Source organism: Medicago truncatula, chromosome 3, assembly GCF_003473485.1.
Source record: "Medicago truncatula cultivar Jemalong A17 chromosome 3, MtrunA17r5.0-ANR, whole genome shotgun sequence".
Taxonomy (NCBI): domain Eukaryota; kingdom Viridiplantae; phylum Streptophyta; class Magnoliopsida; order Fabales; family Fabaceae; genus Medicago; species Medicago truncatula.
Window position 1 is genome coordinate 39,639,690 of NC_053044.1, and position 15,647 is coordinate 39,655,336.

At 31.9% G+C, this 15,647-nt stretch overlaps 1 protein-coding gene across 1 annotated transcript; it reads right to left on the reverse strand.

Moving 5' to 3' along the window:
• Positions 1-8,335: 8,335 nt before the first annotated feature.
• Positions 8,336-14,884, reverse strand: LOC11442198 (GPN-loop GTPase 3). Its single transcript, XM_003601327.4, has 10 exons — positions 14,777-14,884; positions 14,422-14,615; positions 13,287-13,395; positions 13,110-13,191; positions 12,906-12,991; positions 12,478-12,581; positions 12,207-12,337; positions 12,023-12,116; positions 11,063-11,118; positions 8,336-9,013 (listed from the first exon to the last, which is right to left on the reverse strand). Exons 2-10 carry the CDS (start codon positions 14,464-14,466, stop codon positions 8,917-8,919), a joined length of 804 nt encoding a protein of 267 aa, XP_003601375.1. The 5' UTR covers positions 14,467-14,615; positions 14,777-14,884; the 3' UTR covers positions 8,336-8,916.
• Between the last annotated feature and the right edge of the window lie 763 nt (positions 14,885-15,647).

Below are 15,647 nucleotides of genomic sequence, written 5' to 3' on the forward strand. Positions count from 1 at the left end.
CTGTTAAGTTTAACCCCAAATGTCTATGATGGATCAACATTATATATAGTCCACCATATATCCTATTAATTTCTTTAATTTAAACCATTCGATTTTTTTTTAAAAAAGATGAGTGTTGGATCATGAAGGTCCATTATATGTTACAGTATACCATCAATAGCTACTATTTTCCCCATTTCTTCATCTTCTTCCTTCATCAACATATCATCTTCATAAAAAATCCAAAAAAAAAAAAAAAAACCCAGAAAACACAAAATCAAATTAACCCAAACCCCCATCAAGTAATTAAGAGTTTAATTTTAGCTGCAAGCTTATCAATAGTAACAAGATTACTACAACTTTTAATAAAAAAGGGTAACACTTGCTTTTGAAATTCATGATCCCCATTACTGCCGACCTTGTATCCGTTGAAGTTAAAGAAGATTCTTCTTCCTCTTCGGTGGCGACAGGTATAGGAAGAAGCAAAAAAGTGAGCATGCAAGCTCCGATTGCGGCCGCGAACGGAGCATCATCGGCGAACACTGCCTTGCAGGAGTTTTGTCTGTGATTTGAATTCCGAATGAGGGTGGAGAATTTATGATAAATTGTTTGAATTTGAATTTGAAATAAGGGTGTGAATCTAAGAGGATCATAGTAGAAGAAGAACAACAACAACGATTCATGGGTACGATGATGCTGAGAGGATTAAGGTGTGAAGTGATGGTTTTGTTGTCTCTGTTTGAGTTCAATTCTGTAGATCCAAGATCCAGCTTCAATTTGAGAAATAGAAAAGGAAAAACAACGTCAATTTGGCCTGTGTTGCTTTTAAACAGTGAAATTGAGAAAAATTGAAAAACTCAATTTGAATCAAGATTAATAGACCCATTGTGGAAGATGAAGGCATGGGAAAAATTGAAAACTCAATTTCAGTTTTCTTTATTTTCTGGATTTTTTCTTATGAATGTTGATGAAGATGAAGAAGAAGTTGGGGGAAGAAGATGAAGAAATAGGAAAAAATTAAGTGTTGTTGACTCATGGAAGATACGGTAGGCATGCATAATCTAACGATCATCCTTTAATAAAAAAGATCAAATGGTCAAAATTAATAAAAATAAGGACTGTCACTAACATGACTTTTATTATTTCGACAGAAATGATTTATTTGGCAAACAGAGGAAAAAAATGAGGGACCAAAACATACATTTTATTAATTGTGGGACCAAAATGAAAACATGAAATTAATCAGGGGACCATTGGATCAAATAAGCCTTTTTTTAATAATACTTGTTAGTTAAAGTTAAGAATTTTTTTATTTCATATGTTTCAAACTTAATTGATATTCTCTAATATTAATTTTTAGTATATCATATGTAATATTTTCCATCAAACATATGATATATTAATATCTTATTTGTTGGTTTTTATATTTTTTTAATAATACTTTGTTAGTTTAAGTTAATTTTTTTATTATTATTTCATATGATTCAAATTTAATTGACAATCTCTAATATTAATTTGTAGTATATCATTGATGATTGTACGTCAACGCTATTGTTTTTAGTCCTTTTTGTGTCATTTTGTATCATGAAGAGAGTCATATGCATGCTTAACATGGTTAAACGAGCTCTAAGAGCATGATTATTGGTTGAGAAATGCCGTGTCTTTGCTGAGGCAAGAAAAAGTGTCAGAAAGATGTGGATATTTGGCTTTGAAAAGGAACTAAAGGTTTGTCACCGTTCCACTACATTACTACTGTGGTTTTAGAGTAAAAAAATATATAAAGTACAAATAACACACATTTCTGATATTATGATTGGTTATTGTGAATTTAGTGGGATCCATTTTAGAGTTTTAAATGAGTGGTATGAATATTTAAAAAATGTAGATGAGTGGTTCAAATAATTGGAAAGTGTGAAGTAATATAATCTATTATGTGGGACCCATTTATACCATCCATATAGGTGGCATGAATGTGGATGCCCTAAATTGTCAAAAGTGTGAAGAGAGCATACAACAAGATAATGGGTGAATTTTACACATTTTGGAGAAGATTTCATAACCTTCAGCCACTTGAAAATTCGTGTCACAAATGGACCTGTATCGTGGCACGTTTGGAGGAGCGTGGGACTTACTAATTTGAACATGGAAAATTGTGGCACGATTGGAGTTTAAGTCTGCTGCCACGAAGGATTAATGAAGGAATCGTGCAACGAAGGATTAATGAAGGAATCGTGCCACGATTACTCCGTAACGTGGCACGATGAGGTCAGTTTTTTTTTTAATGGATTGAAATGTATATTTTTTAGAAGTTAGGGATTAAAATAGATATAACTCTATTATTAATTAAAGAGAAAATTGGAGAAATAAAAGTAATTATAAAATTAAATTGGAGACTAAATATAACCCTAGTTTTGAGACAACTTTTGTGTGTAAATGTACCATTTATTAATTGGTGGAATTTATGAGTAATACTTGTTTTTTAATAATAAAGATATGGATTATAGAAGTGATAATGATATTTGCTTGTACCATTTACAATGGCTTGTTGAATGCCATATTCAACATGTTGAGACTATTGGAGAAGGCTATTGAATATGAGGGAAGAGGGCAGAGGTGTTGAAGAGGTTCAACATGTTGAAAGCCTGACCCACAGTGACATGTGGCTTGTTACGATTGGCTGCTTGGATTTTTATCTTCTTAATAATTTGGACTCAATTATTTTATAGCAAATAATTTTATTTTTTTTATTTTTTTACCAAAATTCGTGATTTTTTTTTCTCTACAAATAGAAACTTGGATCATTTGATTTGGACACAAAAAAAATCAAATTTTTCACTTTCTTGATCTTATTATTAGCATTTCTTTTGAAGTTTTAGTCTTTGTTTAGTAAAATGGATCTCAATAATAATCAATTCAACACCTAAAATTCTTCTGATTATTCATTTAGCTACCAAAATCCCAACAATTATCAACAGCCAAATCAATTTTCCAACCAACATCTTCAAAACCCAAATCAATTTTAAGTTATACTTAAATAATTACTTGTGTGTTGTATGATTAGTTTGTCGTCTTCCATTTTAAGTTATTTGTGTGTCGCGTGTTTAGTTTGTTGTCTTGCATTTTAAGTTATTTGTGTATCGCATTTTAAGTTAAGAAAATAAAAATAAATTATTTTACAAAATTTTGTTTTTCCAAAAAAACTAAAAAATAAATAGTTGATTGTATTATTTTAATTTAATTATAATCGATAATTTTATGTAATTATAAAAACAAAAATATAAAATTAAATAAGAATAAGAAATAAAAGGAGGTGGGGTAGGGTGTTGAATGAAAAAACCATTGGAGAGGTAAAAATTGAATGGATGTTGAATTATGAGAGAGAAAATGATTTGAAGTGTTGGGAATTGAAAAAGTGGGTGTTGAAGGGTGTTGAATTTTTTTTTACCATTGTACATGGTCTTATGATAAAATTTTAAACCAACATTAGTAAAATAGAAAAGCAAACTTGCATAGAGACAGAGAGTAATCTCCCATTTTGAGGATGGGTCAAATTTGCTTTTAGAGTGCTTCCATTTTTGTGAAGGAAAGAACGGGGACAGTTGACACAGTTGATCCAATTACGTATATTAATGCGTAATTTTGAGTTTAAATATCTTGAATAATATATTAGAAAAAATTATGAAAATTTGATATTTTGAAAATACTCATCGAGACGAATCTAACGACATCTTATATGATATTATTTATCTTTGTATATTAGTAGAAAAATATGATCAAAGTAAATTAAGTCAAAATTGCACATTTTCAAACAGGTTATTTATTGTGGGACGGAGAGAGTACTATTTAGCTCCGTGCACCTATATGGTATGGTATACACTATACACTAGTAAAACCAAACCAAGAAGTGAATAATAAAGTGACAATACAGCATTCATATTTCAGAATCAAACCCAAACCAAATAGTCATTTGATTAAATTCTCAATCAACATTATGACTACGAGTTTACATGTAGTATTGGACAAGAACAACAAGAAGCAACAGGACTTGTTATAAAAAGAGACAAGATAGTAGTAAAAGAGAGACAAGAAAACAAAATTTATAACATTTAACGTTGGAGTCAGGGCCGTTCCTACGAATCCGGAGGCTTGGTCCCATAAGTGAAAAGAGGCCCGTAATAAAATAAAAATATATATTTTTTAAAAGCTACATCCAAAGGTGAAAATCACTGCCATATACACGAGGGCCACAAACCACCCTCTCAAAGAAACACCCACCTGACACCAAAAGCAAGAGGATCCAATTCTAATAGGCCGAAAACAAGACAACATAAAAGGAAAGCGGAAACCTGCACAGAACCACCAAAAGCCATGCGCCCACAAAGAAAAAGAGTGCAAGAATGTGAAAAATTAGAACAAAGAATGAATGTTTATACCAAAAGAGAGGAAAAAGAAGAGAATTTTGAAGTGAAAATTTGTGTTATCTATTGAAGAGAGCCAGAGAATATGTGTTATCTATTGAAGAGAGTCACAGAATCTGTGTTATCTATATATTAAAGCTGTGTTGAGAATTTGCGGTTGCCTGGTCTGAAATCGAATCAGAGAAGAAGAAAACGGAAGTTCGATGGAGTGGTGGTGTGATGGAACGCGTGGTACTGGTATCAGAAGAGAGAAAGAGATTAAGGAAAAACATTACGTGTGGTATCAGAGCTGTCGTAAGGAATTTTTTTTTAGTGGGGCAGTACTTAGTAGTACTACTTTTGGTCCCTATTGTTAATTTTTTATTTTTTAATGAAATTGTGCAGAAATGTGTAAAATATTCTAAAAAAATTCCTAAAAAAATTAGAATTTTATATAACAAAACACAAATTAAATATAAATTTTTAACCGTAAAAAATATAAAAATTCATGTTTTTTTTTTAGTGGGGCAGTACTTAATAGTACTACTTAACTAAAAAAAATAAAAAATTGAGGCTCATACCTTGGGGAGGCCCAACTCTATTGAGCGGTTTGCACACTTCAAAGGCCAGCCCTGGTTGGAGTACATTTTACTCGCATCTATGTCATAATTGTGCTTACAATATGAAATTTATGACTCGCAATTGGTATCTTTTTTTAATAGATTAATTTGCATCAACTATAAATTAATATGCAAAAGATAAGATAAAATAAATCCAAAATTAAGTTTTGTAATAAATAAAAGGCTTAATTGCACATTTCCCCTATAGTTTGTCAATTGTGCGATTTTGCATCCCATAGTTTTAAACGAGCGATTTTGACCCCTATAGTTTTCCCCCTTTCTGATTTTATGGTCCCCATGACATTTAGTGTTGATATGTCTGTTTTTTATCAATTAACGTGTGTCACGTGTGTAATTCCATTTTTTAAAAAATAAAAAAAATGGTATTTTTCAGATTTTGAGAGAAGGAGGCACGTGATATTTCTTCTTAAAATCTGAAAAATCACGTGCTCATTCTCTCAAAATCTGAAAAAATACTATTTTTTATTTTTTTAAAAATGGAATTACACACGTGGTACACATTAATTGATAAAAAAACCAGCACTAAATGTCATGGGGATCATAAAATCAGAAAAGGGAAAAACTATAGGGGAAAAAATCGCTCGTTTAAAACTATGGGGTACAAAATCGCACAATTAACAAACTATAGGGAGGAAAAGTGCAATTAAGCCTAATATGAACTTATTCATAATGAGATCCTAATTAACTCAAATCTAATTAATTAAAACGTAAACTTATTCCATAATATCCTTTTTGGACTGTCTCTATCCAGCTGAGTCACCACTGCCTAGTAGTATGTTACCCAGTCCCACACCACAATCTTGTTGCAGACAGGCCACTCCTCGTAATCATATCATCTGTAGCAAGCAATTCCTAGCCTGTAAGGAAAGGGAAATTATTATTGACTTTGGAATTTCCTACCAATAGATAACTGCTCCTGCAGGCACCTGTATGACTTTCGAAATTATTATTGACTTTGGAAAAAGGAAAGGGAAATTGATTTATTAAAAAGTTAAATATGTTTTTGGTCCCTATAAATATGTCAACTTTTCGTTTTAATTCCTCTAAAAATTTCCTTCAACTTTTAGTCCATATAAAATTTTCAATCACTACTTTTGGTCCCTATTGTTAATTTTTTTTTTTTTTTTTTTAATGAAATTGTGCAGAAATGTGTAAAATATTCTAAAAAAATTAGAATTTTATATAACAAAACACAAATTAAATATAAATTTTTAACCGTAAAAAATATAAAAATTCATGTTTTTTTAAAAAATTCTAAATTTTTTTTTGGAGTGATTCTTATAATATTTTGAATTTATCTGAAAATTTTTATTAAAAAAATATGAAATCTACATATGAGTTTACTTTAAAAGAGGGACCAAAAGTGAAGATTGAAAATTTTATAGGGACTAATAGTTGAAGGAAAATTTTAGAGGGATTAAAATGAAAAGTTGACATATTTATAGGGACCAAAAACATAATTAAATCTTTATTAAATGGTTGATTAAATTTTATTTTGAAACAAAATGATGACATAAAATTAATTGTATCATAAAAATATTTATTTATGCTAAAATTAAGTGTAATAAAATTTTAATGCTTAAGAGAGCAGATTTTAATTCAAAAGTCTCTTAAGAGAGTGAGCATATTTTCCCTTTATATTTACAATTCATTGTAGGGAAGTTTGTATTTTAACATTTGGAGGTTGTGAGTGTAATTGAATATTTTTTTAGGGGGTGGAGTGTAGTTTACTAAAATATATAGACGGGTGGATTCCTTATATCTTCCTAAATGTCTTCACTCTAGAGATGTTCGTGATGCGGTTCAAATCACGTTGTTATTTATTTTTAAAGAATCATCTCATTGTTATTAAAATAGAGTGGTGTCGTGATTTATTTTTAGTTAGAAACAATGTATCCACAATATTGAATTTATAGAAATGTTTCTTATTTTAGAAATAATTTAAGAAACGAGCAATTCATCGTCAATAAATTTTGATTCAGTTGATAAGAAATTGACTTCGCAGTATAACTCGCACAAACTTTATTATATTAAAAAACATACATCAAAAAAAGAAATTTAACAAAAGAGAAAAATAAGTCAAGGTAGTTTGTGAAAAACTATTTATTTATTTTATGTAAATAAATAAGTTTTTATTTATTATTCATAAGCTTTTCGAAGTAGTATATGAAAAAACTAGCTTATGAATATATAATTTTTGTTAGCGAGAATTTAAAAATTAACATAAAAGCTTATTTATTTGCATAACTTATTTATTATCATAAGCTCAAAAATAGACATATCCAATCAGACCCTAAGTTTAGAACTACTCAAGAGTAGCTATTCCCCACATTAACCATGTTTACTCGAAGCAAAGGATCTTGAATTTTGCTCTTCCCCCTGCACAAAACACTCGCGCCCTGTAGCCATGTCCAAAATGACCCTGCGTGAGTTAAGTCACGCAGCGTGACTTAACTCACGCAGGGTCATTTTGGACATGGCTGTAGGGCGCGAGTGTTTTGTGCAGGGGGAATAGCAAAACTCAAAGATCTTTGATACATTTGAATTGAGTACGATACTACCACAGCTGAGGTAACTTCAATATCCAGAACGAAATCTGCCTAGATGTTTGAGAGCAAATGGGAATTTAACTACGGATAATCATGGACAAGTATGAGTAAAAATATCATCAACGTAGACTAAATTTTAGCAAAGCATGAACAAGTCTTTCATATCAAGCCTTCGCAATCCTTCTCAAGGACATAAAGATTTCTATGGAAACGACACGCATAAGTAATATATTCTGGATAACCATTTACGTTAAGCCTTCACTGTGACTTGATGGTTATAAAGAGTATAATCTTAAATTTGAAAGAGATCAAGTATAATCTTAATTTTGAAATAGAGCTATTTCATATCATTAAATTTTAAATTCAGTTGCAAGAGTAGCCTAATTCATCAAAATAGTATTTGTAAATTGATGTATGTTTAAAATTAGTCAGTTTAAACAGAAAGTATATCATCTCCTTTTAGCTCTTTGAAAATAGTCAAACAATGACAAATATATTTTCCAAAATACGATAATTTAGCGATTGTGTGATACTTCTTTTTTATAGCACAGTCACGTACGAAATGCGACTAAGTTCTCTGAGTTACTTATATAATTAAAAATCAAAATGTGAAATAACTCACTTTTATCAAATTTCATGTTATTTTTTTGTTGCCGACTATAATGATTTTCAAGCTTAACTGAATTTTTGTCACAAGTGAAGACTAAGGATTAACAGTGTCTAGAAGAAACATAAAATAGATATATGTACTCGACACAACTCAAGGAAATCCATAATACCAGCACTAATTTATTAAAATCAGAAAGAAAATCCGGATAATATAAAAGTTTCAGTTGGTTAATGTGTACCAAAGATATAGCCTGTTGATTTTAAGAACCACAGTGAAGTTGTGATAATTTCCCAACAACTTCCAGGCTTTCAGCAAAGCCACAAACATAAGTGAATCTCCTCAACAAATTTATGTATTTAACACTACCTTACTCCGCTCCAGCTCTTTGGATAAAAAACAATCAATATCCCACTTCAACAAATTTTCAAAAACATTCAATCTTGGATCCGAAGATTTCAGAATTCGCTATCGCAATTAGTAACCAAAGTAACGAGGTCTAAATACGTTCATGTTGTTGAAACCAAGCAAGCAGTGACAGCGAAGTATTGACTAACCCTACCCAAAATCATCTCCCCATTAGGAGGCTAAATTTTATAAATCATCAAGGTCCCCAATCCACACTGAACATTCTAACGAAAAACTATTATGTAGATTATTAACAATTTGAGTTTGATAACCATTAAGTCATTGTGAAGGCTGAACTTTCAATCATGCCAAACATTGCTGCAGAAGGGAATAAGCTACTCATCTTCATCTTCATCAAAATCCCTAACCTTCACATCTGCATCTTCTCCATACTGAATGCAGTTGTCGATTTGAGCCAATACATATTGTATGCTGTAAATGAGAAGAATTGAACACTAAGTACAAAACAAAAGCTGTGTTTGGGAGCTAGGGAAGGACTACAGAAAGTCATAAACAGATGTAATCTTGGAAAGAATGGCAGACATCTAAAATACAAAATAGACACGAAAATAGCATGGGCTTTAAAGACGATTGATGTAGTTCATTTCAGTAATTTATTAAACTACCATTATGGCTTTTCAAGAGCTCTCTTTTGTTAATCAAGATTAACTGAAATTCCAGTGAGTTTTGAAATTAATGAACATAAACCCACTCTGAAGCATATTGAAAATAAATCAAGAACAAGTGCTTTCAAGACCATGTTCAAAAAAAAAAAAAAGTGCTTTCAAGACCTGCCATCCTCTTTCCTAAAAAGAAAAATGACCCGCCATCCTCAATAGGAGGAAAGCTGAATTCATGGTTGAACAAATAGTTAAGAATCCCATGATCAAAACAATATACCCAAAACGTGTTTATCTAATAAAAACTAGAAAATGATCAAAAGTCTATTGCACTCTTGGGCTATGTTTGGGAGTTTAGGAGGGGAGGGGGTTTGGGAAAAAGGACGAAGAAAGGGAAAGAAGGATAGTCCCATAAACTTGATTGAATAGGAGGCTTATTCTTCACAATACAAAACCTCCTTAGTATGGCGAACTAAAAAAAAATGCATTGGAGAAGGATATTGGAGGGCCAAATGCTTTCAATATTTTTATAACTCAATTAAAAATTTATTAATCATAAGGATTTTCTTCACATTCTCTACAAAAACGCTGAAATAAGGAAGGAAAATTTCTCTCTTATTTCCTCTCCCCCCTGCCACCAAAGCCCTCCCCTCCAAACTCCCAAACAAAGCCTTAGTATTTGAACTTGGGCCTAACTCAACCCACAAAAGTTTGAAAGATAAAATTTCGCAAGCCTTATAACTTATAAGCACAACTTAGCCATATCTACAAGCTATGTGAGATCACAACAAACACAGTCACACTCATCTGAAGTGTGGAAAATGCAAGTGGCCCAATAACAAAGATCTTTGAGGATTTCTTTTTAGGCTCCTTCAATATCTCTTTTGACTGAAAAATGTCCTCCGGGAGTTACCTACCAGAGGTGTTAAAATTGAAAGGAAAAAATGCCCTCCGGGAGTTATCTCCCAAATTTTTAGGGGACTTAAGAGACATTTGGGGGGGAGGGGAGTAAAAAGAACTGCTAGAGATCTTTACACGTCCTCTCATGCTCGTGATTGGGAATTTAAAGCATGAACAAATGCAAGTAGCTCGATAACACAGAACTTCAAACACCCTCTTCACGCACCAAGAAAACAAATAGGGCGCGGTTATGGTGCATAAGGAAATCCTTATGCATCCTGCATAAATCCAGAAATGGTTTCTGTGAGTTGTACTCCAAAACCATTAGATGTACTTAATGGTTTCCAGCACCCTGCATAAAATTATGTCAAAACCATTTTTCTGTGGAAATGGTTTTTGTGAGTTGTACTCCAAAACCATTTCTGGATTTATGCAGGGTGCATAAGGATTTCCTTATGCACCATAACCGCACCCATCTCAACAGATACTAGCACCGAGGCAACGATGGAGAGTAACATGTTTTACTCAAACAGCCAAAGTACTAAACGACAAGGAAATGCAGCTTTGAGAACTATTAATTCCAGGGCACATCATGATACTTAATTTCATATACCAAAATATATAGAAAGAATGAAGATAAAAACAATCAAATCAGTCATATTTTATTGGCTTTTGAAAATTCAACCCTTTGACAGGAGTTTCCAGTAGCATCAAAAACACGATCTACAAGAACCATAATTTGAGTTCAACTTAATTTAGGCCATGCTTTTTCATTAAAAACAATTTACAACAGTTTATACCCTTCAATTTTAATATTTTAGCCTCGACAATATTTACTCAAAATACAATGAACATTTAACTAGAGCAAGAGATAGCATATACCTTATATGATAACAATATAACATCATTAAAAAAATGAACAGGAAGAAAATTTAAGCAGCAGAAAGATAGAAGTGTTTACCTTTTATCCTTCCTCAAGTCCAGTGGTATAAAACTCACCATGCTATAACTACTTACCTGTTGCAAAAGGAATAAATAAATAAGCTGATGGAATTGAAAACAAAGCATTGCATAACTTAACTAACGCCTAGGAAGCGTCAGCAGTAAGAGAATAATCAGAAATGTAAGTTCCAAAATTGGAGTCATATGCAAATGAGATGAAATGGAACTTTCAATCCTTTCTAAAATTAGGAATGGACAAATGATGAAACCACCACTCCTTTCCCATTACATTTACACAAAAATGGGATGTTGATCGGTACCACGTATTTTAAGAGAAAACAAACAGAAACCAAAAACACTCCCAAGACATTCATAACCCACACATGTATTTTAAGTTGCCAAAGATAGACTTATAAACAAAAATATGCATGTTGATCTGTACCACGTAATTATGGCAGGAAAATCGTTAAACTAAAGAGAAATATCTTGAAGAAGTGATGAATGTGCGTGCTGCAGTGACTAAAGATGAGAAACTTCACGAACATGATTATACAATGAGGTCAGTGTACTGGATACACGACTTGTTTCAGCCAAAAAAAAAAGGAAAAAATATATTGGCCATCGGAAATTACTCTATTTTTAAAAAAAATGACCCACTACAGCTATGTGAAAATCATTGTTAGGCATGCACGCAGCCAAAATATCATAGCAAAAAAATGAAAATCACCCTCGGAATCTTCCTTGGAATGCAATCAACATCCATGCTTACTAGACATCAACACAGTATTGCCTTGCTTTTTCAAAATAAAATCAATTCAAATACTATATAGACCATTATCTATAAAAATCAACTTCATTTCAGTCCAAAACTGCAAAACTGTTCATTGCTTGTCAATGGTAAAAACCAACAAAAAGAATGCATACTTTACAATATTACTGGCAGGGGGATATATTCTTAAAATAGCCATAGGTTACCCACCAGTTCAATCAAAGATTTATTCAACTTTGCATACTGAGGAGCCATCCGTTTATTCAATTCAGATAGTAGAAAGGTGGGTTCTGGATCCAAGAATCTAGGAGCAAAAAAAAAATACTATATTAGAATTTGGATAAATAAAGCAGTCGAAACAAATAAATGAAAGAAATTAAGTGACAGTAATTACTCTTCAAGATCCTTTTTGTTAGTCACAAGGTCCATTTTTGAGAGGATATTGACATGAGGGAGTTCAAGTTGAACCATTGCAGAAAGGGAAGCCATGCATCCACTTATAAATTTGGTCACATCTACCATGAACTGCAATATTTTAAATTATTAGTTAACAAAGATAACAAGACAACAATAATGGAAAGTCTAAAGGAATGTGAGTGAGTCAATAGCTTAAAGGGAAGCATGATTTAAACAAAAGTTGCAAAACTGCGGAGACTATCACCCACCTGTGAATCAAGCAAGTACACAACACAGACATTAAAATTTCTTCGTTTCAAATGTTCAACAAAGTTCCGGAATACCGGCACATGTGAATAAAGTTCTATCTGCCCTGCAAAACATTACAAGAATAAGTTGATTAATCACATTTTGTTAAGCCAGTTGCAACCAAAAAACTTAATAAACAATTTTAATAGAATTAACTTTAGGTACACAAACTAGCCCTGTAACAATCTTGTTCTAAAAGGACAAATATTAGACTAAGCGGTAATTTTATTATGCTACGGATTCTATTTTTGTGGCCTTGCACACTCACGTGACTGCAATTTATACAACATTATCACCTTATAGTAACACAACTCTCAAAATTGCAATCTTTGGATACTGATGCATAAAAATATTTACTACAAATAACTAGAGAAACAAGCATGAATACCAGGGCAATCAAAAACCAAGTACTCATCATCTAAATAATTGTCCAGCTCCTCATCGAGCCAACCATTTAGGCTGTCTTCAAGGTGTCTAAACATAATTATCAAGGCAACAAAATTTCAACAGCATATGGAAGTACATAACGTTGCCGTTAATTTCACTAAAAACAGACAGCATAAGTTTTTAATTAAACAAATGAAAAGGATACTCCATGCAGTATACAAGACCACCATTAGGACCTAATCCAAGCTCCTCCATAACATCATCCAGAGAAATGAGTTCCCTTACATCTGCAAACATTCCAACCGAAAATAGTTACGCTCCATTAAACAAAATCTCAAATGAACAAAAGAAGAAGCCACAGAACAAAACACATTCTGCTTACCCATTGCAACAGGATAGTCAAAATTTTCAGCAGCAGGATCAAGATTCATGACATGGATTGATCGTCGCACAGTTTCACAGTGTTGGTACAAACTTGAGCAATATGTAGACTGATCGACAAAGAAAAACACACATTAATAACTATCTAAACGTTTAATTAAGGGAAGGGAATAGTATTGCAAACACATCAAGGCCTTGTTTGGATAAACATCTCAAGTAAGCACTACTAGCATAAACACTTACTCCCTCTAGTCTTATACTCCCTCCATCCCAATTTATAAGCAAAAAACACAAATTCACACTTATTAAGAAATCTAAAACACAGTAATTTGAGGTATAGTTTTTTGTATTCTCCTTGAAATAAGTTTCATGGAAAGAAGTAAAACCAATTCTCATTGGTTAATGATTGTGAATAAAATAAAAAGGTGAACAAATTGAATGCAATTTGCATTTAATTTTACTTTGGAAAAGAAGATTTTTTGTGAAAAAACATAATAATAACATAAAAGATGGTCTTTTTTGCTTATATTTTGGACAAAGAAAATGTGATTTTTTTGCTTATAATTTAGGACGGAGGGAGTATATAAGCAACAGAAAAAAATTCACACCCTTTAAGAAAATTAGTTGGTGCATTTATTTTCCACAAAGTTATGAAGAATAAAATTCTAATTTCTAAATTACTCCACTTGTTACATGAGGAAAAAAAAAATACATTAATTGAAGGATAGTTTAGGAATAGTAGCATTGAATAAGATAGAAGTAGTTGACATTTGCTTATATTTAAGACCATCGATTTTTTGTATTCTGTATTCGAGACAGGAGGGAGTATCATATAAGTGAGTATGTATAAGCTATTTCTCTTACAAAAGATAAAATAAAGTTAAATTGTTTTTGTATATGATATAAGCTATTTTTATAAGATATATTGGAGAACTTATGAAAATAAACCATAAAAGCTTGTGAAAATTGTCATAAGTTAGTCTCACAGAAATTATGTCAGTAAATAAATAAGTCAACCCAGATAGACCCATAAGCTGTTTTCAAGCCATAAGTTCCTCCAAACAGTCTCACAAGTGCTTATACTAGTAAATAAGCTCAAATAAGTCAATTCAAACAAAGGAGATAGAAGAAATTACCTTGCCACTACCAGCAGGACCAATAACAAGCTGAGCATAACCCATTGCAATGAGTTGTTTGTTTCAGGAAGTACAGAGATGATTGACGGCACGAAGAGAAGCAAGAAGTGCAACAGTAACGTAAGCAGTACACCAAACGATGATGGCGAAAAATAAAGTCACGAAATCAGTGTATCCCATAAACCACACCAACCCTAAACAGAGACCAATAGACAAAAAGAAAATTAAGCACAAAACTAACGATGATCGAGGAGTAGGAAGTAGCAAAAGGGTTAAGCGTGGATGATTAGGGTTTGAAAGAAAGACAAATGATGGCGAGCGAGAGTTAAAGAAGCAAAGAAGTGGGAAACTTTACCTTCCGCAGCTGAGAGGAGGCGAGGCAAGAGTGATGGACCAAGATACCCTGTGAATGTATTGAAAACCTCATTTAATAATATGATTTATTGAAAATATTTTGTCAATGGTGTTATGTTAGCCACAGTTTTCAATTAAATTTTTGAAAAAAAAATAGATTCAAATTAATTTTTGATAATTTTATATTAGAGATTAGAGATAAAACAATCATTTTCTTTTAATAAATTAAAAATTAATTTGCCTTCCGTGTAAAAATATTTGAGACTAGTATGAGTTTACTTTTTGTCTAATTATAAGGATGGAATTGTATCTTTACTCTTTTATATATGTACGGATTTTAGGGTAAAATGTAAATTTGTATATATGTCAATGAAGGTTGACTCTGGAGCTGTTAAAATGGACGGTCCTAACAGGGTTCAGGCTTTATCGGATCGAGCCAAAAAACCAGATTGAAAAACGGGCTTAAAATATATTATCTGAGTCTGGCCTTCGGAAGGGTCCGTATTAAAAATGACATTTAAAATAAAAAAAAAAAAAAAAAAAAAGAAGTACTATAAGTCTAATCATAATCATAATCTACCAAGTCATTATATTGCTTTATAATTTTTTCCTAATGGAATCACATGTCATAAAACTCATAAGTTATCGACACCGTGAAGATGGTGAAAATATGATTTAATGTTTCCTAAAATTTTTGTATACTGTCGGGATATAGTTATTGTTTTTATTTATAAATGATGTAACATAGAAGAAAATCAAACCGGGGGGCAGTTTCTCGGTTGAAAAAAAGTTTCCTACCTTGTTATACTGTTGTGCACCTGTTATAAGTTGCATTAGTTTCATTTCATGTTTAGCGGGTATAAACGAATCAA

What these genes read in the sequence shown, in the direction of transcription:
- LOC11442198 (XM_003601327.4), bottom strand. Translation starts at nt 14,466, where the DNA reads ATGGGTTATGCTCAGCTTGTTATTGGTCCTGCTGGTAGTGGCAAG. An exon ending in AACAAAAAGGATCTTGAAGA is followed by an intron (nt 12,117 to 12,206) that starts GTAATTACTGTC and finishes TTTTGCTCCTAG; the next exon opens with ATTCTTGGATCCAGAACCCA. An exon ending in ATAAATCTTTGATTGAACTG is followed by an intron (nt 11,119 to 12,022) that starts GTGGGTAACCTA and finishes CTTTTGCAACAG; the next exon opens with GTAAGTAGTTATAGCATGGT.